General features: G+C 38.3%; 1 protein-coding gene across 1 annotated transcript in view; it reads left to right on the top strand.

Annotated features, from left to right (window-relative positions):
• Positions 1-3,538: 3,538 nt before the first annotated feature.
• LOC144637595 (uncharacterized) overlaps positions 3,539-26,840 on the top strand; it is a 28,513-nt gene continuing 5,211 nt past the window's right edge. The window contains exons 1-18 of the mRNA XM_078496658.1: positions 3,539-3,675; positions 4,881-4,915; positions 6,797-7,185; positions 7,455-7,530; positions 9,488-9,570; positions 10,810-10,885; positions 11,816-11,910; positions 12,722-12,794; positions 12,903-12,940; positions 15,091-15,247; positions 16,851-17,063; positions 18,125-18,350; positions 18,754-18,845; positions 19,325-19,468; positions 21,840-22,181; positions 22,728-23,036; positions 23,713-23,934; positions 26,502-26,593. Of these exons, the coding sequence (XP_078352784.1) occupies positions 3,623-3,675; positions 4,881-4,915; positions 6,797-7,185; positions 7,455-7,530; positions 9,488-9,570; positions 10,810-10,885; positions 11,816-11,910; positions 12,722-12,794; positions 12,903-12,940; positions 15,091-15,247; positions 16,851-17,063; positions 18,125-18,350; positions 18,754-18,845; positions 19,325-19,468; positions 21,840-22,181; positions 22,728-23,036; positions 23,713-23,934; positions 26,502-26,593 (2,715 nt within the window). The 5' untranslated portion in view covers positions 3,539-3,622. The remainder of the gene's footprint in view (positions 3,676-4,880; positions 4,916-6,796; positions 7,186-7,454; positions 7,531-9,487; positions 9,571-10,809; positions 10,886-11,815; positions 11,911-12,721; positions 12,795-12,902; positions 12,941-15,090; positions 15,248-16,850; positions 17,064-18,124; positions 18,351-18,753; positions 18,846-19,324; positions 19,469-21,839; positions 22,182-22,727; positions 23,037-23,712; positions 23,935-26,501; positions 26,594-26,840) is intronic.

A 26,840-nucleotide genomic window follows, 5' to 3' on the forward strand; every position in this document is an offset into this window, starting at 1 on the left:
GTGTGTCTGGATGTGTAGTAGAGGCAACAAAATTTTATTGTTATAGTCGCAAGTTTGCTCCAAATGTTTAATATGGGGCTCCGTCGCTCAGCCTCCTCTTTGTACGATCGTGGGTGTATGACTGCTTGAATGGATGTACGATTCGAGAAAGTGATTAAATGTTCATGATTTATATAAGCGTATCGAGTGCGACGTGGCTACCTGATGAACGCGGCATTGTGTTTCATTTAGGCTGCTGAGAATATGAGCGGTCTGTAAGTCCAGTCAATCTACGAGTTTTGGATGGCCCAGATCAAACAAATTGCAACATTTCGGCGCGATGTTGATGACCTTTTTCAGCAATTTGGTGTTTTATTTTCTACAGCTATACAGCTACATGAGTTGCTCTGCCACTTCATCCTATTTAGAAAGAATATTGATTTTTGTGGTTGGCAGTGTGCTTGAAAGGGAAATTTAATGCTGGCCCAGCAAGCTGGGCTGTCCCGGTGAACGCGATTACTTGAAAAATTTTCATCCCGGCATCGCGATACCTAGCGCCGAGGCTTAAAAATTTTGGCCTGATTTCGTATAAAAACCTAGTCAAAAGCCATGTCTTACAAAATTTTCTTTGTACCGGGCTGGCTCGACTCATGTAATACCGAGCTGGAAGACATCTGGGCAAACCAAGCCAGCCCGGCTCATGTAATCAGGCGCCTAGACCGAGAAACGCACAAAAAAAAACATTTTCAGTTGAAAAATACGATTTTATTTGAAGTGGGTACCCTGTGGTTAAAGCTCAAAACTTAAAATGCCAAATTTTAGGCATGTTCCCCTAAACGGATTTTGGGGGATTTTTTAGTATATCACAGTGAGGAAAATTCTGTCGCAATTTGTTTGATCTGGGCCATCCAAAACTCTTAGATTGACTGGACTAAAAGGGGAGACAATTTTCGGTTGTAAGCAAATCCGGAATGTAACGACAGATACACCAAGCGGTATCCTAACTGGTGTGATATTTGTTTTAGATGACCCATATTCTAGTCGCTATTATTTTATATAAAACTGAGAGAATTCTCGTGTGCCCATTTGTTGAAAGTTATGGTCACCTGTATCATCTGTATCGTCGATGTGAGTACCATGAAAATGACGTAGCCAAGTCACGCAACGTAAGATAATCTGTCACACCCGCGCGATTTCGTGCCATTACGTGACATTTATCCAGTTTCGTTCTTCAACAAAGGTCAATTCAGAAGCCGAATGAGCTACAGAAGGTCTACAGAAGGCCCTCTTGGATCTGAGGAAGGGAATCTCCATATGTCTGGCAGTATAAAGGACTAGAAAAACCGTCTCGATTCCTCCCCTTTTGGACTTGACTGCGCGCAACGACATAGCTGCCAACCCCAGAGTACAAAAATCTGGAGACGTCTAGAAATCGTTGCATTGTAAGGATATCATTAACAAGCAGCTATTTCAAAAGAAATAGTCTTTCGTTTCTAGATTGCGGAAAGGGTGAGAATAGCGTAACGTCTAAGGAGAGGTGGGTTTGGGGTTACAGTCGAAGCTCTCTTAACGGACACTCTCGTAAGCGGACAGCTCTACTTACGGCCGCCTTGTTTGAAACCCCGTTTTAACTCCCATACAAACATTCTCATAAGCGGACATTCCCGTAAGCGGCCGCGGACACTTTCAGAGATTACGACTTTGACTTTTTCTTTGTTTTTATGCTCCCGTAAGCGGACACCCAAAAGAAAATCCTATAAACAACCTCTGCATCTTGTTTTTTCTTATTAACTTTACATCGCCGTTCGTCACGATGATTTTACAGTGATTACAGAACCATATTTCAGTGTTTGTTTTGTCATCATCCACGTCCGGTTACATTTTGAAACACCCCTTGTTAGCTAGGCAAGCTCCCGTAAGCGGCCATCTATTCCCTTCGCCAGTAAGTGGCCGCTTACGAGAACCATTCTCGTAAGCGGCCAGCTCCAGTTACGGACACTTTTTTCGCGTCCCTAGGGTGTCCGCTTACGAGAGCTTCGACTGTAATTTTAATTTGGAGATCCTAGTGTCTGTTGAATTTGCTGAATTTATGCGCGAGAAAAGAATGAAGGAACTCCGTATTCGGTAGTTACTTCTCATTTAACACCTACTGTCCATTTTATGTAAAGGAGACTCAGACCTTGAGGTATGTAACTATTTACTTTGTGGTTGCGAGCGTTCTCCTGATTGGATAGTAACCTCCACTGTGTACAGGCGCGTAGGAGGGGGGGGGGGGGGGTTCGAGGGGTTCGAACGAACCCCCTTTGGAGGTCAATAATGGAGGACTGAAAACACAAACTGATGATTTTCAGCTTTTAGCAAATAGTGGGGGAATGGGAAACGTCGCAGTGTCGCAGCGTTTGCATTACCTTGCAAGAAAACGCTAAAAGTATCGGGAAAGTATTAAATTAAAGGAATTAGTTAGTAAGTGGCCTCAATATATTCTAGTGACCTAGTATTATATGTAGTAAAAATAATCCCATCGTTGAAAAATATTTCCTTGACAGGCGTTCGGGATTTGATAAATGGAGTATCAATAGACGAAAGGCGGGGAATAAAATTTCGGGGGACCAAGGTGATACGTGTATTTAGTGCATATCGACGCTTTAACGCTGCTTTTAGTACATTGACGGTGGAACCGAGGGGTGAGGGGCTTAAGCTTTTACCCTGAGATGCCTTTGCAGCACACGTCAAGCTTTTGTAAAACGTTTAGTGTACTAAGCCGGTATGTAAATGTATCAAGTTAACAAAACGCCGGAAATATTGTTGTTATGACTAAAAATACCTGTTATTTTACACTCCATCGAGTTTGAAATATTGACGTGCACAATGCTGAAAATAGCATTTCCAGGCCTCTAGATTTCAAAATATTCTGGGGCACATGCCCCCAGACCCCCCTAGAGGCTCGCGCCTTCGGCGCTCGCATTTAATAACCCCCTAATAAATATTCCTGTCAATACGAACACCCTTCCAAAAACCTCAGCTACGCGCCTGGTGTAAATAGTTCACATCGAATCCAAAATAATACCTTATCGTTTCTGAGAAAACGAAAGAAAAAAATTGGTTATCTAGTGAGCGTACGCCTGCGAGCACCTACAGACTCTCAGGGAGGGGGAGGGGAGTCTCAACGGAGCCCGACCGGGGGTACCCGAGAATGTCATCTTATCAATGCACGTTCCAGTTTGGATGGACCTGTATGTGAAACTCTTTTTCATATGAATGGTTTCGCACGTAGACTCGTTTCGAAACAGTGGAAAATGGTAACCCGGACCTATTGTTTTCGATTGTTGTCGATTTACTTCGGCTAGGGATCTTTCTTGAGCTAACTTCAATAACAGTGCTTTCAGCGAGAGTATTTTCATAACAATTTTAAGAACCAGAAAAAAAAGTGTGGAGCTCCGCTTTTAGGCTTGGCTAAATAGCAACGGGACAATATGTGTCTCATACATGACGTACCTACCTGTCGCTTTGCTTTTGGTGCTGACGGAAAGAAAAGCGGGCTCTTGGGCTGTCAAGTCTGTCAAGTTTTATCAAGTGCCTCCTCCTCTCGTGCCTTCCAAATACTTCCGCTTGGTTTCGTCCAAGATGTAAGGCAGTACTGCAAATGTTTTTTATATGTCAACCAATCACGCTCCAAGTAACCACGTTGGACAAAAGGTTTGTTTGCACATTAAATGCTGAGTGAACCTCGTAATCTTCAGTACAGTGGTCGCTCTTGAGCTGTAAGCTGTACTATTTTGTGATAGTTTTGATGAAAAATTTAGCCTGCGAGCAGGCTCACCTTGGGGCACACATGATCAGAGCTACAGAAGAGCGGCGAAGCCGCGACACGTGAGCGGCGAAGCCGCGACAGCGAGCGGCGTCAGCCGCGAGTGAGCCTGCATCGATCTCTGCTAATTTTTCACTTCCACCCCGGAAACCGCAGGAACACTGATAAGTCAATTAAGTTTCACCGGAAATAGAAGTTTGACAGGAACGTTGACAGCGAATAAGCCTGATAGTTTCAGATTTATCGGGAAAATTTCCAATGCAAACTTTTCATAATGTCGGTTGTGAATTCTACACCGAAGAAATAAAGCAAGCGTTGAAAAAAGCGCCTTCTTCCTTCGGTTAGAGATTTCTGCCGACTGTGTGCGTGTTCGTTAAAAGTCCAATATGGAGAGTCGGCTTGTGTGATCGCAACAGAAAATTTCTTTCAAGCGTCAAAGCAGAAAGGTTTCGTCGGTGTTATCCTTGCTTAACTGTGCTAATATGTTGGTTTACAAGTGATAGCCTCCACGAATAAGTCCGATAGAGTTTGCCAGTCTTGTACACGGAAAATAAGAAATATGCACGAGCTGAATTCGTTTGTAGCTAAAGCGCTGCGGAAAGGGAAATCGAATGCGAAGAAAGCGAAGACCGATTCAAGCAAAACGGCGAGTACATCTCGGTTCACCAACAAACTTTTAACAGCGTATGCTGTTCCTTTTTTAGAATAGCAGAAACAGACTAGAACTTCGCTGAAACATTAGAAATACACGCACTCGACTCTCTCTCTATAATATTGCTGATTGTTGACGACTGATTTGCGACAACCAGCGGCAAACTGAACGACTCCATGGGGATCTGATCGCACCTCATCAAACAAAACAGATTGACAGTTTTCTCACCTTTCTCGCCTTTCGGCCAATGGTATTTCACTTTGCTCAGGCAAAGCAGAAATGAAAAATATACAGAGATCAAAGCAGGCTCACTTTATTGGCGCCACTCCCAGCAGTTATCGCGCTACGCTCGCCACTCGCGTGCGCCCCAAGGTATATTCGCGCGTGCCCCTACGTGAGCCTGCTCGCAGGCTATGAAAAATTTTGCCATTTTGATTCAAGCCTGATCTGGCATAACATGTCTGACGTCGGAGAAGGTAAGCTTAATGTTCTTGCTTACGCAGTGAGTTCTAGCAAGTCACTCATTCGAATTTCTGACATTTCTGTGAACGAGTCGATCAAGCTTTTATGAAACTGGATTTCGTTTGTGGTATACAGAATGATATGCAATCCCCAGGGAATTTTGCCCATCCATTAAGCTTACTTTTTTGACCTTTTCTCTGTAAAATCCTCCATTTTGAAAATGGGGCGAGTGTGTTGCAGATTAGAGATGACATAGTTTGTATGCGATTTTACGGAGTTTGATGTGAAAAACACTTTCATAAAATCCAATTCTTACGCTATATAATATGAATCAAAACTTAAATATTATGTTTTGACTAAGTGATTTTACTGATGAAATTTGGTGATTGTGTCCTGGGACGAAAATTGTAATAGCACTTTATAAAGTGAAGTCCAGTTTTTGCCCCCCCTCTCTCTCTGAGAGGGACAATTGTCTGCACATCCCGGGGGGGAGGGGAGGGGACTCCCATATGAAGGTGACGGGGATGCTCGTCGTCTCGCTTAGGGGTGTTAATTTTGGACTTTAGGTCTTGCTTAGGGTGTTTTTAGAAAAATGGCAATATTTTTAGCCTTCAGGGCGTCGTTTAGGGTTACACACGAAGAAAAATACAAATTTAAGTTCTTTTTTTAGAATTTTGGTATCTTTTAGGGGTCTAAAATAGCTTGAGTCACGCTCAGATTGGTCTCTTTTAGGGGTTCATTTCAAAATTTCAGACGAGCATCCCTGTCCCTTTAATATGGGATCCCCCCCTGACTGCACATGCACGCATGCTCATCTCTTACGGACTCGGTTACATGGAAAGCGGGTGCCCTGGCTAACCGAGTTACCTGCTAAGCGAACTTCCCTTGGCAAGAAGAGAGCACAGACATTAAAGAGTTAAGAGCTTGGACATAAAAATAGAAAATAAAGTAGCCCGGGCACCCTCCTTCTATGTAAACAGCCCCTAAGTCAAATTCTCCACTAGTCACTAATTTAATCCACATGTATAAAGCTAACTTTGAGGTGGCTGTCAATCATCTCTTCTGAAGCTGCTTGAGTAGTTGTGCCAAATCATTTTAAATGTCAAGAATATTTTAAAATATTGTTTAAGGTTTCAACTTTGATTAATATTATTCTTCTGAAAGGGGCAAGGGGTGGTGAGTATCGTTTTCTCAATCTTGTCTTATACTCTCAGTCTCTGGAGGCAGTATTACGGGAAGTCCCCTATGTTTTTGTGTAAACCATGATAGAATGTATGAGGTTACACTCAGCGATCAACAACATTACCTTTGAACAAAAAAGAAAGATATACATTCATTTTCTAGGGATTAAATGTTATCAATGGATTTTTAGTGGTTTTCTTCCAAGTAACACTGTCAAACTTGAAAATGTTGGCCTGACTATTTTCAAGTTTTAGGCCGCTTTTGTCCTATTCGTCCATAGCCAAACCACCTTTTAACAATTTTCATGACTAGTACAGTATATGTTTTAGCAAGGCCAGGCCACTATACAAGTGAATTTCTAATAATACCTATCCAACACCTTCATTAAATTTTTAAGTAGGGCTAAATCATGGTTACACTGTCCACTGTTTTGTTGGGAGTTTTAGATACATGTACCGTATTTTCTCAATTAAACGCCCCCTGCGTTTATAACAAACTTGGCTTGGTGGACCCGGCCCATTTATACAACCATTTATACGAGGCCGGCGTTTAATTAGGGTCCGGCGTTTAATCGAGAAAATACGGTACTCTGGGAAAATATGACTTGTGTGAATCCCCACATTTTCAAATCAAAACCCCACCAGAAAAGACACTAGACAGTCAAGATCCATGAAATGGTCTCTAATGAAAATCTTCTGACAATTATCGTTTAGGACACAAGTTTGCCAGTGGTGGTGGAGTGTACTGCTTCATCCGAGACTTAATCGTGGAAGGAAAGGATGCATGGTTTGAAGATGAGTCCACTGGGCACTTTGCTATCAACTGGTTGACAGCCCCTATGCGTTATCATACTGAGTTTAAATTAAGAACTGATAAGATAAGCGACAAGAAGGCCGGTAATAATTTAAGGTCAGCTCTTCTCAATTCCTATGAAAAAGAAGGAGCTATGGAGTATTTTGCGTACCAAAAGCGCAATGACAAAAGGGAGATCTTTGAGAGACATTTTCAGATGCCGCATAGGATATTGACGTCACTGTTTGGATCAGTGTTGCTGACGGATAAAGGCAGTAAACAGGAGATAGAAGACACTGTTGTATCAGAGGTAAATTAAAATAAATAAAGGAACAAATAATGGGTAACCAGTTTGTTAGAGAAACAGTGAGTTTCACTAAATTTAACATTCTGCCTAGCTAAATGGACGGTTGTTGCTTGGGATATCCAGGGATTTCCACTGTGGCCAGCGTGACTGCACACACAAAAAACTACTTGCAAAAATTACACTTCATTATTTTTCCGGTCACCAGCTGTATTCTGGCAAAAAAGGAGGTTGATTTAAAGCCTAACAGACTATTTTTCTCTTTCCTTCCAAAGGCTTGCAAAAATTCTCAAGAATCTTCTAGCTCAAGCGATACTGGATTTGAAGAAGTTATGGATATCAGCTCTGATGGTAATAATAACATGTGAAACGACTTAGGGGTAGATAGATTTAGCGAATTGTGTTTTATGTATTATTTTTAATGTGTAGGTAGATAAAGGAGATAATATTGTTTATTTTTTTCTTGTATGTTTAATTTGTTGCTTGTTGATTTCTTGAAGAAACTAGAGCTGTAGCTTATCTTAGCTACAGCAAAATTTGAGTTTAAATAAAGTTTTATGTACAGTGTATGTATGCATGTATGCCTTGGCTCAAACTTGTAGTGGCCAGGAAAATCACTGGCCCCCAGCCCTGCTACCAAATGTAGCTGGTATAGCAGTCTGCTCTTATAACTTATTTTTTTCTTAAACAAGGAAAATCGCCTTAGGTGATCTCAATAAGCTCCAGCTGCAATGTAGCTTCAATTTTATGTTACTTTTTAAAGATTTACTCAACATAAATGACCTAAGCAGCAGCTCTAGAGCGGTTTTCACTTGAGTGTCGAAAGTAAATTGCATTCGCTTTGGTTTTGCACTACTACGCTTAGTGATTGGCTTAAAGGGACATTTTCACGGTACTGCGCATGTACAAGTTATGACGCAAGCAAAATCACTTCTATTGTTTACAGACCAATCGGAAGCGATATGTCAATATGCAAATCCTGCGCGTATTTTGTCCGTGTCATGGAATTTTCGTGAAAGCTGATCGATTGACTCGTCTGACTCGTTCAAATCAACTCTCTTCACAATTTCAAAGCTCATTCTTAAAATGTCGCCAGCATCTGGCAAATCATTCAACTGCCAGTGTTATGGTGTGTGCTCAAGGAAAGACAACTGGAAAGATGAAAGCAAATCGAATGATTTTCCTTGCAATCACGCGGCGAGCTACACGACAAGATACCTCCGCATTGCTTTGTTTATGTATGGAATGATTGATAAAAAGCGTATAACGAGAAAGTTCAGTTTTCCTTATACATTAAAGCTTGTACATTCTACGCTTCTGTTATGATAGAATTCTCTCACTCGCATGAAGTTGCTGTGAAGATAAATCGGATAATTCAACTGAAACGTACGTTCGAATTCAATTTTGAGATGCAGGAATACAATCGCGAAAACGTCGATGTGCGGACATGAGATTTCTTAGCTTATGCCGCGATCCAAAATAGTTGCAACTCTTTGTAGATATTTTCTAAATGGTATTAACAATCTACCGCTGTATTTTGTTTTGCAAGAGAACCTTGTGATCTTTATGCAGTGAGCAAACAATCTGTGTGATCGCTCGTTTGTATCTTATCCGGCGTCCACGGTCACATCATTCCTATAAATTTTATTCAAGCGCATCAAAACGATGTTCATACGAACCCGCACATTCTACAATTATGAATTTCTAAATGATAAATCCTTCTGCAAGTCACACAAGACCTCTCAGCACCACACCAGATTGATCTGTTTATCTTTTCGATCGCCAAGTACTCTTGAGAACGTCCCGTCGCCGGTCGATCGTGATGTCGCTTACAAGACTCTGTATGTTAAATGGCTTTTTCGTTGCCCAAATGCCTCAATCAGTCGACAAATCATCACTCACGGGTACTTGAGAAATAGCTGACTTCAGTTTGTCTAAGCGGAACAACGGATGACAATGTTTAACGACGGATTCATTCGGATTTAACAAACGATCGCTACTTTGAATTTAGTGTTGACCCGTATGACTTATTCTGGAAGCTGTCACCTCACGCATGCGCATTACTGTGAAACCCTCGCTTTAAAAATCTCATGCCACTTTCTCAGCCTATCAGAGGTAAAACCAAAACCAAAACCAAATGTGACTCGCTCACGCACGTTTTCCTGTGCTTCGTGCCAGCTTAATGTATTTGCTTCAAATTTTGATTGGTTCACTGGATTGTTTGCGTCTTTTGTGATTGACCAGAGCAATTACTTTGGTTTTGGTTTTATGACACTGAACTGAAAACTGCTCTTTATTTGTTACTCAGGTAATATTCCAACTGATGAATCCACTAATGACTCACTTCTAGACAACACCAGAAGTGATGAAGATATCACCTCTTCCTTTGAGGTACTGTTAAAGATTACATGTAGAATATTGATTTGTTTTTGATTTGATGACATTCACTCTCTTTGTACAGTTAAAAGTAAACTTTAAGTTGTCATGATACTAATTAGCAGTCCATCTCAATACCACCAGCAGGTACCCTACAGCCTATAAATTAGATAAAACAATTTGAAGTGGTTCCGTAAAAATGGAACATACTCCCCCCCCCCCCACCACAAAAGAAATTGGAAATTCCTGGGGTGGGCACAAAAATTCAAAACCAAGAAACACCCAGTCAAACTTAACAACATAGCCATCAATATGGAAATCTTGAGTTCTTCACATCCTTAACAGGGAAAGAACCCTTTTCAGAGGAGTGTTTGTTTATAATTACTGTACATAGTCATACCAAGGGCTGTTCACCTGCATTTATGAAAAAAGTCCAGAAATTTTGGTTTGGATATAAATGTTTACTAGACTATTTTGGTTTGCTTGAATGGAAAATTTCCAAAGGAAACAAAACATCATGAAAGGTAGTCCAAAATTCCCAACTAATAATAATAATATAATAATAAGAGGAAGCGGCCGTCACGTAAATACATGGTTTTCAGGGAGGTCCTCCATGGAAATAAAAACGTATTAAAATCTTAAAGGAAGTACAAATGTCACAGATCTAAAAGATAAAATATCGTAGTTATTCGATTATAAGGCGCACGGTTTTTTCGAGAAAAATCTGTTTTTCTGTGGGAAGTTCATGCCAAAATTGGGGTGCGTCTTTAATAGCCGAGTATTTTTGCCCAACAAAATCTTATGACCGCCATTTTACCGGAACTTACAGTTAAAACAAGAGCAATGATAACACTTAATGTTGTTTATTGACTTTTACAGTATTAAAGATATAAGAAACATTAAGCAAGTATGTTTAAACGCAAAGTTTGTTAATTATCGCAGATATAAAACGAGTTTAAGTAACACCTGTATATGCCAGCATTTTGTTGAAATTAGACAAAGAAAATCAAGCATACTCATTTGAAACAAACCTTTCTAAGCGTGGAAAGTGGAAAATGACTTTAGAAGACAAGGGAAACACCAACTATTTTGCTAGTTAAGGTCAATTCTCAAACATCCTTCTGCCTAGCTACTGAAATGGAAAACTACTTGCAAAAATTACATTTCATTATTTTTCAGGTCGCCAGCTGTATTCTGGCAAGGAAGGAGGTTGATTCAAAGCCTAACCGACTATTTTTCTCTTTCCTTCCGAAGGGTTGCAAAAATTCTCCAGAACCTTCTAGCTCAAATGATACTGGATTTGAAGAAGTTATGGATATCAGCTCTGATGGTAATAATAACATGTGAAATGACTTGGGGGAGGGGGGGGGGGGTGTACGTAGATAGACTTAGCAAATTGTGTTTTTATATATTATTTTTAATGTGTTGGTAGATAAAGGAGGTACCGGTAATATATATATATTTTTTTTCATGTATGTTTAATTTGTGGCTTGTTGATTTCTTGAAGAAACTAGCCTAGTTTAGGCTACGTTTACACGGACACGGTTATCAATCGACACGGTTTTATGACCTCGAAACCGCATCGAAAACGATTTTCCGACTGTTTTCGAATGTGATTGTATAAGCAAGCACTGCTTTCTATGCTTGTTTCACCATGTTTACCCTTCGCAAGCCAGCCAATTCGTGCCAAAATACATGGCCGTTTTCAAATCGATGCGGTTTCGCCGTTTTTGACCGTCTACACGACAACGAAACCGTATCGTTTTGAAAACGCTCCACTTTTGACAGCGTTTTCAAAACGACCCGGTTACAGTAGTGGTCTCGATCGGTGCCGTGTAAACGAAAGGCGTAACCGCATCGCTTTCGATTCTGTTACAAATGAAACCGTGTCCGTGTAAACGTAGCCTTAGCTACAGCAAACTTCGAGTTTAAATAAAGTTTTATATACAGTGTATGTATGCATGTATGCCTGGGCTCAAACTTGTAGTAGCCAGGGAAATCACTGGCCCCCAGCCCTGCTACAAATGTAGCTAGTAGCAGAAGAATCACATCTTACTCACTCCACAAACATATTAATGGTAATATAATTATTATATTTACCCCAGCAGCCATAGTCTGCTTTCATAACTTACTTATCTTTAAATTATCTGGGAAAATAGGTGACCTCAATAAGCTCCTGCTGCAACGTTATGGTTTTTAACTCTACTTTTTAAAGATTTATTCAACATAATGACCTAAACAGCAGCTTTATGTTACTCAGGTGATATTCCAACTCAATTGTCTGACGACTCACTTCTAGACAACACCAGAAGTGATGACTGCCCTGATCCTTCATGTATCACCTCTCCCTTTGAGGTACTGTTAAAGATTACATGTAGAATATTGATTTGTTTTTGATTTGATGACAGTTACTCTCTTTGTACACTTAAAAGTAAACTTTAAGTTGTCATGATACTAATTAGCAGTCCATCTCAATACCACCAGTAGGTACCCTACAGCCTATAAATTAGATAAAACAATTTGGAGTGGTTCTATAAAAATGTCCATACTCCCCCCCCCCCCCCCACAAAAGAGATCGGAAATTCCTGGGGTGGGCACAAAAATTCAAAACCAAAAAACACCCAGTCAAGCTTAACAACATAGCCATCAATATGGAAATCTCGGGTTCACATCCTTTACAGGGAAAGAACCCTTTCTCAGAGGGGTGTCTGTTTATAATTACTGTACAAACCAAGGGCTGTTTCAGTTTACCTGCATTTATGAAAAAAGTCGAGAAATTTTGGTTTGAATATAAATGTTTTATACTAGACTATTTTGGTTTGCTTGAACGGAAAATTTTCAAAAGAAACAAAACATCTTAAAACTAAGGTAGTCCAAAATTCCCAACTGAAATAATTCCAAATGGAAAATGTGCTTATCATTTGCATTTATCTACCAGCAGTTCCAAGCGTATCACCAGTTTTAACTCAGATCAGTTGCATATGCTCTGAGTAAATTTTGGTAAATGGAACATGCCAATGTTAACTTTTGGCATTTTTGTGCACGGAATTTATTGCTTCTTATTTAACACTCCCAAACTGTGAACAAACTGTAGGTCTTCATGTTTTGTTTACTTTGTTTACTCTAAGTCTGACTTAGTGAATATTCTATTATTTTGTCCTGTCAGATGTTTGGCATTCCCAAGGAAGAGTTAAAAGAAACAACTGATAAAATCTTTTCATATAATGACCAGCAAGGAGGTACCGTACCTGCACTGCATTGCTTATACATTGAATAAAAAAATTGTTTTTTTCTTGTTATTTCATTGTCAGTTTTTTTTTGCTTAGTCCTATTTATTATTGTTGCAGTGGTGCAAGGCATCTTTCCTTCGGCAGGCTCTGTGAAGGTAATCCTAGCTAATTATTATACTTGTAGTAATAGATAGATAAACTTTATTTAAACATAATAAATGTGATTTGCACGATGCAGTCGTTGTGTCACCCACAAATGACCACTGCTGATCACCATTAGAGTTCTCAGTAGCTCAGTGGTTAGAGCGTCCGACTAGTGTACGGAAGGTCGTGGGTTCGAGTCCCATCTGTGAACTCAGAATTTTTTTCTGAGTTCATTCTCTCCACACATCATTCCATTATTATTTATTTAAATAATAATTAAAGCTAAAAGCTTGTGGGGTTGGTGTTTAAATTTAACTCTGCTCAAGAGTAAAATTACAATCAAAATATCTAAAATTACAATTCCGATTAACAATAAAAATTATTTTTTTTATTAATTACTAACTAGGACTGTTACTAAGTTATGTACTATATGATTAAGATAAACTAACTAAAAACTAATTGTGTATAGAGTCACTATGTCTGTGGTGGGTTGTTGAAGCCGACAGGGCGTTAAAATTAAAATCTTTAAAATAGGCTCTATTTACAACATGCATGCTTTCTCCCAGTTCAAAAAAGCTTGAAAAACTTTTATGTTGTTCGTGTATAAAACAATGTTCCAAAGAACAGATCCCTTATATCTAAGAGAGTCCTTCATAAATCGTGAGTTAAATCTTGGTATAGCTAGGAGAAAGTTCTTTCCCTCTGAGCGAATAGCTGTGACTGCAGTTGTCAAGTATCGATTTCATCAGTGGCTCAGGCAGGCTGTCGTTGTTTGCCTTGTAAAATAGCCTAAGGATGTTGAGCTTATATATTACACTGGGAAAAGGTAGTAGACCACTGATCATATTTGAGCACATCATTTGTCAACGTGTCCTTGGGCAAGTTGAAAATGATTCTTGCCCCCTACAATGTAGTCTTTCAGAGATTGTGGGAGTGTGTTCGACCCAGTTTAGATACCACTAAAAAGCCAGGCAGTCCCCAAAAATTCAGCTTCCAAAGAATATTCAAATCCTATGTAATTCTTGTCTGAAGTAATCCAATAATTGAGAGCCTGCTGCCGCCATCTAAGAGTAAATAAGCTGCAGCCTGGCGGTGTATGTGTGCATGAAGTCAAAGAGCTCAACCTGAAGCTTGGCAGGAAGTTTTTCAACATTGTTTAAACACTTGACACTCCTTGTTAATTTTGTAATGGCCTGCTTTTTGAAATACCTGTTTGTGCATCATTTTGCACAAACTGAGCTGGAAGAAAGTAATAGTTGACGTCTTTTTGACGTCACACATTCAGGTGTACATCATCACAGTCACATACATCGACTTCTTTAACAGGCAAGGATTTCATAGGGTTTGATTACTCTTTGGAAGCTGAAATGCCATGTGCTGGAAAACTTTGTCTACACTTAATTCTCCAACCAACTGATGAAGTTCACAGAAAATGATACCCTAATTAATATTCTGGATCAAAACCCTCTTATTATATATCCTATCCCATGCCAGATCTAACTGCTGGAAAAATATATATACTCTTTACATGCAGCAACATTGCACATACCAGGGGCACCCATCGAGAATATAGTTCAAAACCACTTAGCTAAAAGTCAAGTGATCCGAAAGTTATAGGGATCAAAACTTACCTTTTCGAAAAAATTCCAGCCAGAGAAAGGCTCTCAAAAATCCTAGGAACGGCAGGCAAGCAAAAAAATTTACAATGAATGCTTGAAAATTCTAGATCTCAAATCGTCTTCCGAACAGATATTTTAACGAAATATTCCGTTGGGTGCCCCTGACATACACCCTGCATGTAGCTCATATTTACGTACCCTTCCCCTCCTCCCCCTCCCATCCCTGGGATAGCCACTGCATTAACATCCCAAAGTAAAGAGTTCTGAACAAGACTTTACAAAAGAATCCTATAAACATTTTGTCGGACATCTCCACAGTTACAGTATACACAGTTAAAGTGTACATGCACAATATCTCATTAACATGCATAAGCGACTAAAATTAAAGCCGGAAAAAATTGGGGTCTTCTGTGCTGGATTGAACCCATAACTCTACCATCACAATGTAATGTAATTCAAATGGTCATTTATCAATTTTAAAAGAGGTATTTTAATTTAATTATATTGTTTTCATTTCATGACATTGTTTTTTCTCTGAACAGGGTGGATTGCCATTTGTTATAACATTGCAGCCACCAGAAACATTGTGTGAAGATGACTCATCAAGAAAATATGTTGCAGAATTTGTTGGGATTTCTGTTGTTGATTTAGAGAAAGAAAACTCTCCCAGTAACTCTTCCTTACTTGGAATTATTCCTGGTAAGTGTTTTTTCAACTGTTTTGCTCGTTAAAGTAAAAATTATAGGAGAATAGTTATGGGAATTTAGTCCTGCAACAAATTTGTTGTAAACTTTCAAGGAAATATTTTTTTGCTGTTGGTGGTAAATATGTCACTCAAAGGAAACACAAATAAAAAAATGTCAACACTGCCCCGGACAGTTGCAGGTGTTTGCAATTAAAAGCTGCTTAAATTTACACGTAGCAGATCATGTAGAACAACAATTACATATAAAACAAATTTCATATCAAACATTACATAACAAATTACGAACATTACTGTTATGTATCAGCAAATTAATTAATGAACAGCAGGTATCAAACGTCTCAGCAACACAGATATAAAAGCATAAATGCAAAAGATCGAAAATGACTTCAATTGAGGTGAAAAGGAAACAAAAATATAAAAGGAGGAAACTACACTTGTCTTACCGATTGTCCTCTCTCTTGCATGCAGCTGAACAGTTAAAAATTGCACCAGTGGTTGCAACGAAGTTGCAAACGCAGATACATGTATAAACATCATTAAAGAATCCAAACTTGTACTGTACAACTAGGTATTTTGCAACACAAATGCAACTGCAATCTAAAAGATCAGTTAATTGCTAATATTTAACCTCATGAGGCACTACATTTCTTAACAATGGATTGCGTAACTCATACTTAAACACATGATAACAATCCTTTTCTATCTTTTTATATTTCTATTTGTGCTTCATGCAAAATAGTCAGTAGATCTCTAAGAGATCTTTGATTTGTTTTGTAGATTCATGCACGCATATACATCTTAATTTAAACTCTTGAATAATGATTTCATCCAGAGTCAGTTTAAAGGAGCTACTGTATGTGACGGACAATGCATCTTGAAAAAACTTGCCAGTTTTTTCAAGTTTGTCATTCGTAATCCATGTTAATCTTCGTCAGTCAAAACCATCCTTGGTTAATTTCACGTTTTTATTATTCCTTTATTTGCTATTTTTCTACATTAGAAAACTGTTATTTTGAGGTTTCCTTTAATTTGAAAGTAATCACAAAAATGACTAAAAATAACGTGACACTGCTCCTTTAACCAGCTGACAATTACAAGGACAATGTATGCCAGTAAAGGGTTATGCAATCTACTGTAGGTTGGAAAAATACTTCATCATGAAATTAAGTAAAAAGGATTGTCAGTAACAATTTGATCAGACAAATACAATAATAACAACAGTGTGACTCACCAACAAAATAAAGTACTAATATTATTAATTAACATAAACGAGAATGTGCAGTGATCCATAAAATATCCATATCCACCCCATGGAAGGTCATTGGAAATTCTGAGGGGGTGGGTGGGGGGTCTCAAAGGCCAAAATCTTAAAAGGAAAGTATGGGACTTAACTGGAATTTTCAGGAGCTGGGGGATTGAAACCAAAAAATCTTCTGTGGGAGGGCCGGGTTGTGGATTTTTATTTTCTGGAACAACAAAAATTTTTCAGGACAGGGTAGAGCTACAATAATTTGTATAGTAGATATGGTGTAAAAGGAAACAAAATATGGGACTGATTCTTTGTGAATCATAAATGGGTTTTATATTGCACTTCAGCTGCCCAAAAGCCTGGCCCTGTTAATGTTATGGTCAGGACACCAGCTGGTCAGTTGCTGGGAATCACGTCTTTTATTTATGTGGATCATGAGACTCAAGACGTGCTGCAGCAACTGGTTCACAACCCGGCACTACAGACACTGTTTTTTACCTTGTGGTGCCGACACAATAATATTGAGCAGAACCAGGGTCCTTTCATCATGCGAGACCAAGGTAAGAATCGATAATGCAGATACCAATTGTTAATAATTTTATTAAGATCGTCACCAGAGATGTACACCCAATACTGAAATGAAGGTGGGGTGTTTTCCTCAATTAAATTGTTTAGTGGAGGAGATCTTTATGCACTCTATTCTAGCAGTTTAATTATAGATTCCATGTTAAAACAAGAAATTTGTAAAAAGGTGTAGAAATCCAAACATTTGGGTGTCAAATAATGTTGGACCTCTTTGTAAAGTTACAGTAATTCCTTAAATATGTTATGTTATTGGACAAAACACTTTTCCCTTACGGTTTCTCTCCATACAAAGGGGAAGGTTATGAAAAGAAAGGTCTTAAACACAGACATTTTTGGCTAAGGATGATAATTCCAAGAGTCAAACATATTCTACTTTGGCACCATAATTCAACTTCAGTCTAAGAATTGATTTGTACATGCCAGTGTTAAAATTGTAAGAGCTTTCCGATTCATTAGTAGAAATGAAAGTACAGTAACCAAAAATCAAGATCATTCCATTTCGGTTGCTCTCCAAGACTTTTAAACATCTGTACTTTACTCAAGTTCCCTTGTGCTTTGTGTTAGGATTTGGGGCTGTGGGGGAGGGGGAAGGGACCTTCTCCATCTTTAAGTGGCCAAGTTGTGGTACTCAACAGTTCGATGCTATGGAAACCAGTATTTAAGCTCTGGCTGTAGGACTACCTAACCAATGAGTAGGTGCTACCTTTCAACAATGTGACCAGTTAGGTATTTAAACCTTTCCTTTTGGTGATAACATATTAACTATATTATGTATATATGCAGTGAGGGGATCCAGGGGGAGGGTCAAGGGGTTGTTTTCCTCCACCAAAACCACTCATTTGAGCTAACTTAAGTCTTGTACCTTTGGTACTTATACTTAGAATCCCTTCCCCCCACTACATCTTACCCAACCTTACTTTCCTTCATAAAATGCTGAATTGACCTCGGCAGTGGATTGTCAATTTTTACATAACAAATAAAAGGTCAACTGAAGATTAACTGACTGGCAAATTTCCTTTTTATCTTTCTTCTTTAGGTTCTTCAGTTCAAACAAAACAAGCCGAAGGTCTCAAAGTGCTCTACCTTCTTCTGTTAACAGCAGCTCAAACAAATGCCAGGCAGTTTATCCAAATGATCTTCAGTACTTCAGCTGGAGAAACCTTTGATAACACTTACAAGAATGGCACTCAACTACTACAGGATGTTGCCAGGGCCAATGGCCATGACAACTTAGCCCGTTACATACAAGATGTCAGCAGAGGGTAAAATGTGTTGAATATAAACGCATTGTGATGAGTAATCAAGAAATTACTGAAATTACCCTGCAATATAATTATATAGAGTTGGCAAATGTTTTGATTACTTTTATTTTGTCGTTTAATTGAGCTTGAAATACATACAAAAAATGCGTAGAGATCCCAGTAAAAACTTTGAGAAATATTTCCCTCTTCTACGCCTGGCTACTTCGTGGAAAGGATTTCCCATCTCGTTGACACTTTCTTGGGAATTTTCTTGGGCAAAAATGTCAGCATTCTCGACTCCAGTGCACTTTTGATTTTGGGTATTATCTTACACACTGCCATGATGCCTTTAGAATATTGAGCACTGAAACCCCATAAAACACGATAATGATAATGACATGTCTGTCTTCAATTGTATTTGCAGACTGTCCAAAGAAGGTAGTGGTGATGCCCAGTCCAATATGATTGATTGGTTGGAACTAGTTGTAGCAGTTAACAAGATTCAAAACCAATCTTGTAAGTATGGATTATGGACTTCTTGTATTAATAGTTTTTAAAACTATTTGCAATTTGTATTAAATGATACTTTTCGCCCAAGTGTCTCTCTTTGGCCAAGGCTTGTAATATAAGATATGCTTAAAGAATCAAAACTAGTGGAGGAAAAAAGGAAACAAAACTAGTGCAGAAGAACACAGTATACTGTCTTCTTTTTTCAAGAAGCGTTTTGTATGTTTGGTCCCTGTCTCTGAAAGGATATTAAAAATATTAAAATTTCATTTAATTGCTTGTGATTGGCACGCAAATAGTATAGGTCTCTTGTATAGTAATTTGATGGGGGAAAGTTCAAATCAGGCACACATGATCTCACTCCAGTTATGTGACAAATGGGTCCTTAGAGAACCAATCGGAAACAAGATGTTTGGTTTTATTGCAACATGTAGGATTGTGTTTTTGTACAGTAATGGATATAAATTTTTGTGGCTTCATTTCTTCAGCTCTTACTAGAAATGAAACAGATTTAGAAAGTGGTGAAACTGAAGATGAAGACAAGGAAAGTGATTACTTTGCGGATGCAGAAAGGTCTTCTTGTGGTTCACTAGAGCTTGATGTTGGATGGTCTGATTCAAAAGATGAGGAAGGTGTGTAAAATACTTCATTTTAAATTTACTTTATTGGGATGGTCCAAACAAAATCGCCATGTTCAATCATATGTTCTATGTTTTGGAATGATAAATCTGAGTTTCTTTCAAATTTACAATGACATTACTAGCTCCTACTGTATCCTAACCTTTGTTAGATCTCACTTAAAAAGTTTCTCAAAGAAAACTTCACATGTGATGGTGGGGACCAGCTAGTGCTTTGCTGATTTTAAATCTTTTTATGGATATCTGTTTTTACTAACTGTGTCACTGATATATAGTTTAAATTAATTGTGATGGCGATGACGTAAATGATAGTGATTCATACTGTATGCCAATGGAGTTATTTTTTCAAAAATAGCTCTTAGTCGGTGGGATGTACGGTCTAGTCAGTGTGTGAAGTACATGTATGTTTGTTTGTCACACCAATCAGGTTTCAGGTTCTATCAGAACCAATCAAATTGTAGTTTATAAAGAAGAAGCAATCTGACACAGTTGTAGTGAGCGATTTCGTTCGAGATTTTAGATTTGTAGGAGGCGGAATTGGTGAGTTGTGAATTAACCCTGGATTAAAAACATGTTTTTCGTAACGCTCGCCTGCTTCCAACGCACAGGCCGTCAGCAAAGTCCCAACACAAAATTGTTATTCGTCTTACTCGAGCATTCGTTTTGGAGAGGATAGCTTTCCTGATCGTAGTAAAAACTACATAAAACATTTGCACAAAGCAGATTTGAAGAATAATGCTGTCATTATGATGTTAATACTGTGGGTATGTTTGCAAAGAGTCGAAGAAATGGAAAGGGATTAAAATGCAAGTTCGTCAAGACGGATCATCCGTCTCTTGTATAAATCAAGCCAATGAACCAAATTGTTTGTTGAATAGTTCTGGCAGGAAACGAATACTCCAGGTGTACTGCGCTTTAAAGAACTATCCCGAAGAGATGGTTTTTGATTTGATTCGTTTATTACTTCGTTTATTACTTTTTGTTCAATGACTATTGAGCGTGTTAAATGGAGACATTGACTTTTTCGAGAAAAACAAAAGTATGGTATTACGTTTGTTTTCAAGAAAAAACAGTAGTATCATGTTACAGTTTTTGGTATAAAGCCAAAAGTATACTGTAACAAAAAAAGCATCATGTTACGGTTGTTAAAAAGCTAGAAACAAAATAAGCGCTTTAAACAGAATAAGAACGTGCCATTTCGTTACATTTTGTTAATTAAATTAGTTCTTGTTTTTCAATTAAAATGATGAAAATTTACGTATTGAATATACTGAGGTATCAAAGTGTACGTAAAAATTGCTTTGTTTCCAAACAAATTTTGTGCAAAAAAGTGACTCTGTGGACCGCCATACACAAATAGCTCAACCCATGACATAAATCATCCCAACAGGGCAATCACCCAGTTTCACCCCAAGCCACCCCATAAATTGAAAAAATAACTCCTGCACGCTTAGCGTGCCTATGTTTGCTTTAGTCTCTACAACTTAACAGTAAAATTAGATAAAGGCTTAGTTTTGTTATCACAATCCTAGGCAATTATTGTGATTCTATTTTTTTATATATAGTTTAGATTTGTTGCTTGTCATTGAAAATTGTTTTTGTGTACAGAACCTTGTTTAAAAGATGGAGCACAGAAGGGAAAACTTAAAGTGAAAAGTCAAAGCCTTCCTTAAAGTGCACCTGTGATCAAATTTTTGATTTCCATTTTTTTACATTTTCATGTGCAATTAGACTTTCTTACTCATCCTGCCAATTTTCAATCCATTACGAACATCAGAAGTCGTTTTATTTGAACATTTATCTCCGAGAATTTACGGCCGCCATTAATCAGCCTTGTTCCAAGGCTTTGAGAAAATGACGTCAAAGGCTCAAAAATACCTCACGGGTTGAAATTATAATAACAATAAGTGTTGAAAATCACGCGAAAAGCAACAAAAACTTTGCACTTGTTTTTCGTGCAATTTTCTATGCTGATTGTTATTATAATTTCAACCCGTGAGGTATTTTTGAGCCTTTGACGTCACTTTCTCTAAGCCTTGGAACAAGGTTGATTAATGGCGGCCGTAAATTCTCTGGAATAAATGATCTAATAAAACGACTTCTGATGTTCGTAATAGATTGAAAATTGGCAAGGTAAGTAAGAAATTCTAATTGTTCACGAAAATGTAAAAAAATAAAAAGCAAAAATTTGATCACAGGGGCACTTTAAAGAATAAATAGTTTCTAAAAACATTAGCTAACGTACTTTCACATTAGACCAGTTTCTCTATGACAAGCACACACTATAATTATAAATCTGATCAGTACATGTCATGTAGTTTAAATTTGTTACTTGTCATAATTTGAAAAATGTTTTTACTTACAGACCCTTGTTTAAAAGACGGAACACCCAAGGGAAAACTAAGCGAAAAGTCACACTCTTCCTTAGAAGAAGGTGCATCATTGGAGATACCTGATGCTGTTTTCCCACCTGAGGCAGAAATACAGATAGGCAGCGTTGTGATAGAGAAGGATTATGAGGAAGAAAACAGTGAGGAACCTTCCACTGCTAATTCTAAACCTAGCATGAATTTATCTAATGGATTTGACTTGCTCGCAGGGCTGGGAACTGAATGGAGAAGTGGTGATGCTACAACTGCCAGAAATCAAAGAGCTTGTGGCTCATTTGAACTTGATGTAGGATTGTCTGATTCAGAAGATGACGAAGGTGTGTAGAACAATTCATTTCAATTTTGTATTATTGGTGTGCTTGTGTCCCAGGTTCCAAGGTCAGTCGAACAAAACAACACTCGTAGAACACACAAAACATTTTAATTCCTATTCAACATGGCGGCCGTCTTCGCCTCGTGGTCCAACAACAAGTAAGAATGCGCATGCGCGCCAACTCTACTTAGGGGGGTACCCTACGTCTTATGTCTCATGCTTAATTAGGTAGTTAAACGATATCTTCTTGGGATGATTCAAACATAACGCCCTTGTACATCGATCATTTCTTTGTGTTTTGGAGTAATAAATGCTGAGTTTCTTTTAAATTTTTAGTCGCATTGGTAGCTCCCACCATCCAATAAACAGTGGTGGTTACTCTTTGGGATTCTCTTTGCACTGGCAATAAAATAGTTTCTAATTTCTAAGCGTAAAACCTTGCATAAAAGACCAGCACACATAGTTACGAAACATATTATAGTCATGAAACTGAAATGATCTTCGTGTAGTTTAGACTTGTTGTTTTAAAATTGTTTTTATTTGTACACAGAGCCTGGCTTTAAAGATGGAGGACTGAAGAAAGAGATAAGAAAAAGGTCAAGCCTTTTCTTACAAGAATGCTCATCTTTTGAGATGGCTCTCGAGATCCTAGAGAACGTTGTGGAAAAGAAGAATGATGATGATGAAAACAATGAGGAACCTTACAGTGTTAATTCTAAACCTGGCTTGGTGTTGGATGGGTTGGTTAATTGGTTGAGCACATCGCAAGTTGTGGACACTACAACTTCAAGGCAGCAAAAAACATGTGTGGATGAAACGCAAGAAATGCAATTATTCACAGACTCAGATGACTATGACGGTATGTGAAATAATTTATTTAAAGTTTGTTTTATGTTATATAGGTTTGGATTAATACATATAGGCCTACTTTCCAAACTTTAGTTCGATCTCATTTAAAACATATCCCAAAGGAAGACCTAACATGTAGCAATGAAGACAAGCTAGCCTTCTGCTGATTTCAAAACTCTATTTTTGGAGGAATATTTTACTATTGTGTAGCTGACACATATTAACAATTAGATTATAAGCTCAAAACTTGCAATATGTCATCTCTTATAGTTCAATACTAAGTTTTCTCAGATTCTGATTGGTTTAAATTGATCACTTGGTTCGATAATGTTCATCTGCGGAGAGATACTAACAGGCCAGAGTGCTTGACCGTCTAAGAAAATATTTTGTAAACAAGTGGGCCTCACTCCCGTGGAGACAGGAAAAAAAATTCACTGCTTAAGTGGGTTTCTTGTCTGGTTTTGTTTCGTTTGTAACATTTTGGCTTCCAATTAAGTCGTTTATCCGTAAAAGTAAAATATAATTTAAGATGCTTGTTTTTGAATGGGTGCAGGGAAGAAAATTTGGTGGTGAACAATAAAAACGATAGAGTGTTTATGTCTCTGATCTAAGTTTTAAAAGTTGTGAAATGAAATTATTTTAGATCTGTTCTTTTTATGATTACTAAGAATTCTGTTGGTATTCAGGAACTTACCCAGATAATGGAGGATCCAAGAAAGAACTAAATGGAAGATCAACCGCTTCCATAGATGATATATCAAGTAAGATAGCTGTTGCAGATTTAGACAACACAACTGCCAGAGACGAAGGGGCAGTTGGAGGGGGAACTCAGAAGAGTTATGACACCAGTATCAGGCAACAAGAAGCAAATGCTTACCCAAGTCATGAAGAAACAGCCACGACTAAAAGTAAGATATTCTGTTCGATGTACTTGATGTTGTTGTGTTATCCTTTTTGTTCCCATGCTTGAAGCAATTATTTTCTTATCACTTTTCACATGGTGGTACATAAATTTATCCCATGGTTTATCATTTTAATGAAGAGTTTTATGAAACTGTGCACTATTTACAGTAGGTCATCCTAGGAAACCCAGGGGCAGTTAGTAGGGAGAGGGAAGCGATTTCCTGCAGGCATGGCCGTCAAATTTTTGACATTTTTGACCAGGGGAGGCACTAGCCGAAACTTTTCCTTCCTGAGCAAATTCTTGGCAAACAAGCAAGACAGATATGGTGAGTGAACTGGCTTCGTGTGAGAACACACCAAAAGGACTGTAGTCAGGCTGGTCGCCGACTGAGCAGAATAATACAAAGGGAATACAAAAGATTTTTCTGCCCAATCAGGAGACAGTATTCAGAGAGCTTTTTGAACTAGTCTGGTAAGACTCTTTACCCAGGGGCACTTTTCAGTCCCTCCAACTTAGTTTATATGCCAATTTTTTCCCTGCAGTTTCGCACTATTCTTTACCCACATTTTTGTGTTTCCCTCGCCCCACTAACTGCCCCTGGGTCTCCGAGGATGACAGTAGGTTAATTTAGTCTATTAGCATTCCTTACAGAAATTGAGGGAGTAAGAGGTTTTTGGTAAGGTTTTCGATTCAGGAATTCACCTCTAAGTATTTTAATTACATTGCATACATTGTACAATTGAAATTGAAAAGAAAAAAATAGCGAAATAAATAAGAGTTTCAAAGTACATTTGTAGATAGTATAAATATGATGATCAAGCAAAAAAAAAATAACCAGGACTTGAGGCCTTTTTTTCGCTAAGAGACTGTGTCTGCTTAGATCTTTCTTTTAATGTGACCCAAATATTCCGCCTGTGATCAAATCTTAGCTACATCCTTGTTGATGTCTCTCCTGTCTCATGGAGTTGAGCAGAAATTAATGTTGGTATCTGTAAAGCCCTGAACACACCCGAAAACAGCAAACAACAACCCCAGAACAGAAGGTTTATCAACTGATCAGGTACTGCACGTGCATTGTCCAACACTCGACTTCTCATTGGTAGGCTAACCTGGGGAAACTGAATTAAGGATCCCACAATACACTTCAGAGACTGTTTTCAGATTTTACGGGAATTGAAAATGGATTCAAATATCACTTTAAAACAGCTCAGTGATACAGGAATCGAAATACATAAAAAATCCAAATGAAGAATTACGTTGAAGGCAATGGGGAGAATCATAGAAAATCAATGGTTAACTACTCTGGGGTAGTTAACCGGCCTTTTGCTTTTCTGTTGAGATATTAAGGTGGCTCTGTAGTTATTTAGTGGCAATCTTTAAGTTTTGGTCATAAATTTTCGACTTTAGCGCAATGGCTGTAAACTTTGGGAAAATATTGACCTGTCATTCAGTAATAATATGATAGAATTCGATTTAACTGGAGGGAAGTATTTTATGTGATATTTAAGATGAAGTGGACCCCACTTTATGAAAGAAATCGCTCACAGTGTAACATTTTGCTGATGTATTTGTATTTTGGTGATACGTTTCTTGGATCAATTTGTAGTGACTTGGTACATTCCCTTAGCAAGTTTCAGCAAAATAGTTGGAGCAGAAGTGTGGAAATATTAAGGCCTGTTCAAAGGACATCACAAGTTCTCAAATTTAGAGTTAGCTTTTTAGGGCCTGATTACATGAGCCAGGCTGGCTCGGTTTGCCAAGATCTCAGCACGTCTGTTAAACGCAACAAAAATCAACTTCGCGATTACATGACAACTGGGCCAGCCCGGTTAGCCGAGATCTCGGTATCGCGATGCCGGGATGAAAATTTTCCATGTAATCGAGTTAACCGGGCCAGCCCGGCTAAGCGGGCCAGCATTAAATTTCTCTTCCGAGCACGTACAATATCCGACGAAAAAATCAATGCTACTCCTTCTAAATAGGATGTAGAGGTAACTTAACCCATCCAGCTGCATAAGTGCAAAAAATTAACCACCAAATAATTTTTTTATTGTCGGAAAAAGGTGAATAAGATCATTCATGCTCTGATCATTTATGCTAAAACCGGGCTGAAAGTCATCTCGGCAAACCGGGCCAGCCCGGCTAACCGGGCTCATGTAATACCGGGCTGAAAGTCATCTCGGCAAACCGGGCCAGCCCGGCTCATGTAATCAGGCCCTTAGTTGTATTAAAACAAATGTAATAAACTTTAAGTATAAAGATTAGCGAAAATAAGCCACTGCATAATTATATTTTACAAAGGATTGCAAAGAACAGCTGCACCAGTTCGTAACCAATTGTTTTCACATATGCAGCGTGAAGAAAAATAACATTTATGGTTGAGAACTTATTTAGCTGGCTTAAAAAAAAATTAACTAACAGATGAAAAATGCCAAAGAATTTGGTAAACCTCACTTTAGTACATGCAACCTAGAGAGGCTCTCTAGGTTGCATGTAAAAGTGAGGCAGAGGTAATGCAAACTTTCTCATCAACTTATTGTCGCCTTGCATTTTGTCTGTTCTGTATAACAGGTCCTTTTCTAGCATGTTTTCCTACTCTACGTCGTCATCTTCAAAGTTCTCCTTCGGCATCTTCGGTGTCTTTTTGGGGTGAAATGTGGCAGGTAAAGTCTTACATAGTAAATAAAGCTTTAATTAATCTGATGTTTTTCCACTTGGACATGAAATGGTGACCAAGAATATGGAAATATGGTTATCAATCCTGTCGGAGAAATATTAGCTGATAAACCTCAGTCTCAAATCTCAGAAAAAGTGTTTCCTCTCCTATTTCTTAAGACAAATTTCATAGATTTTCAATTTCGCATCTCTTTTTAACTATTTTTCAAAATTGTCTTTATTGAGCATCAAACA

Source organism: Oculina patagonica, chromosome 14, assembly GCF_052425735.1.
Source record: "Oculina patagonica isolate OP01 chromosome 14, crgOcupat, whole genome shotgun sequence".
NCBI lineage: Eukaryota > Metazoa > Cnidaria > Anthozoa > Scleractinia > Oculinidae > Oculina > Oculina patagonica.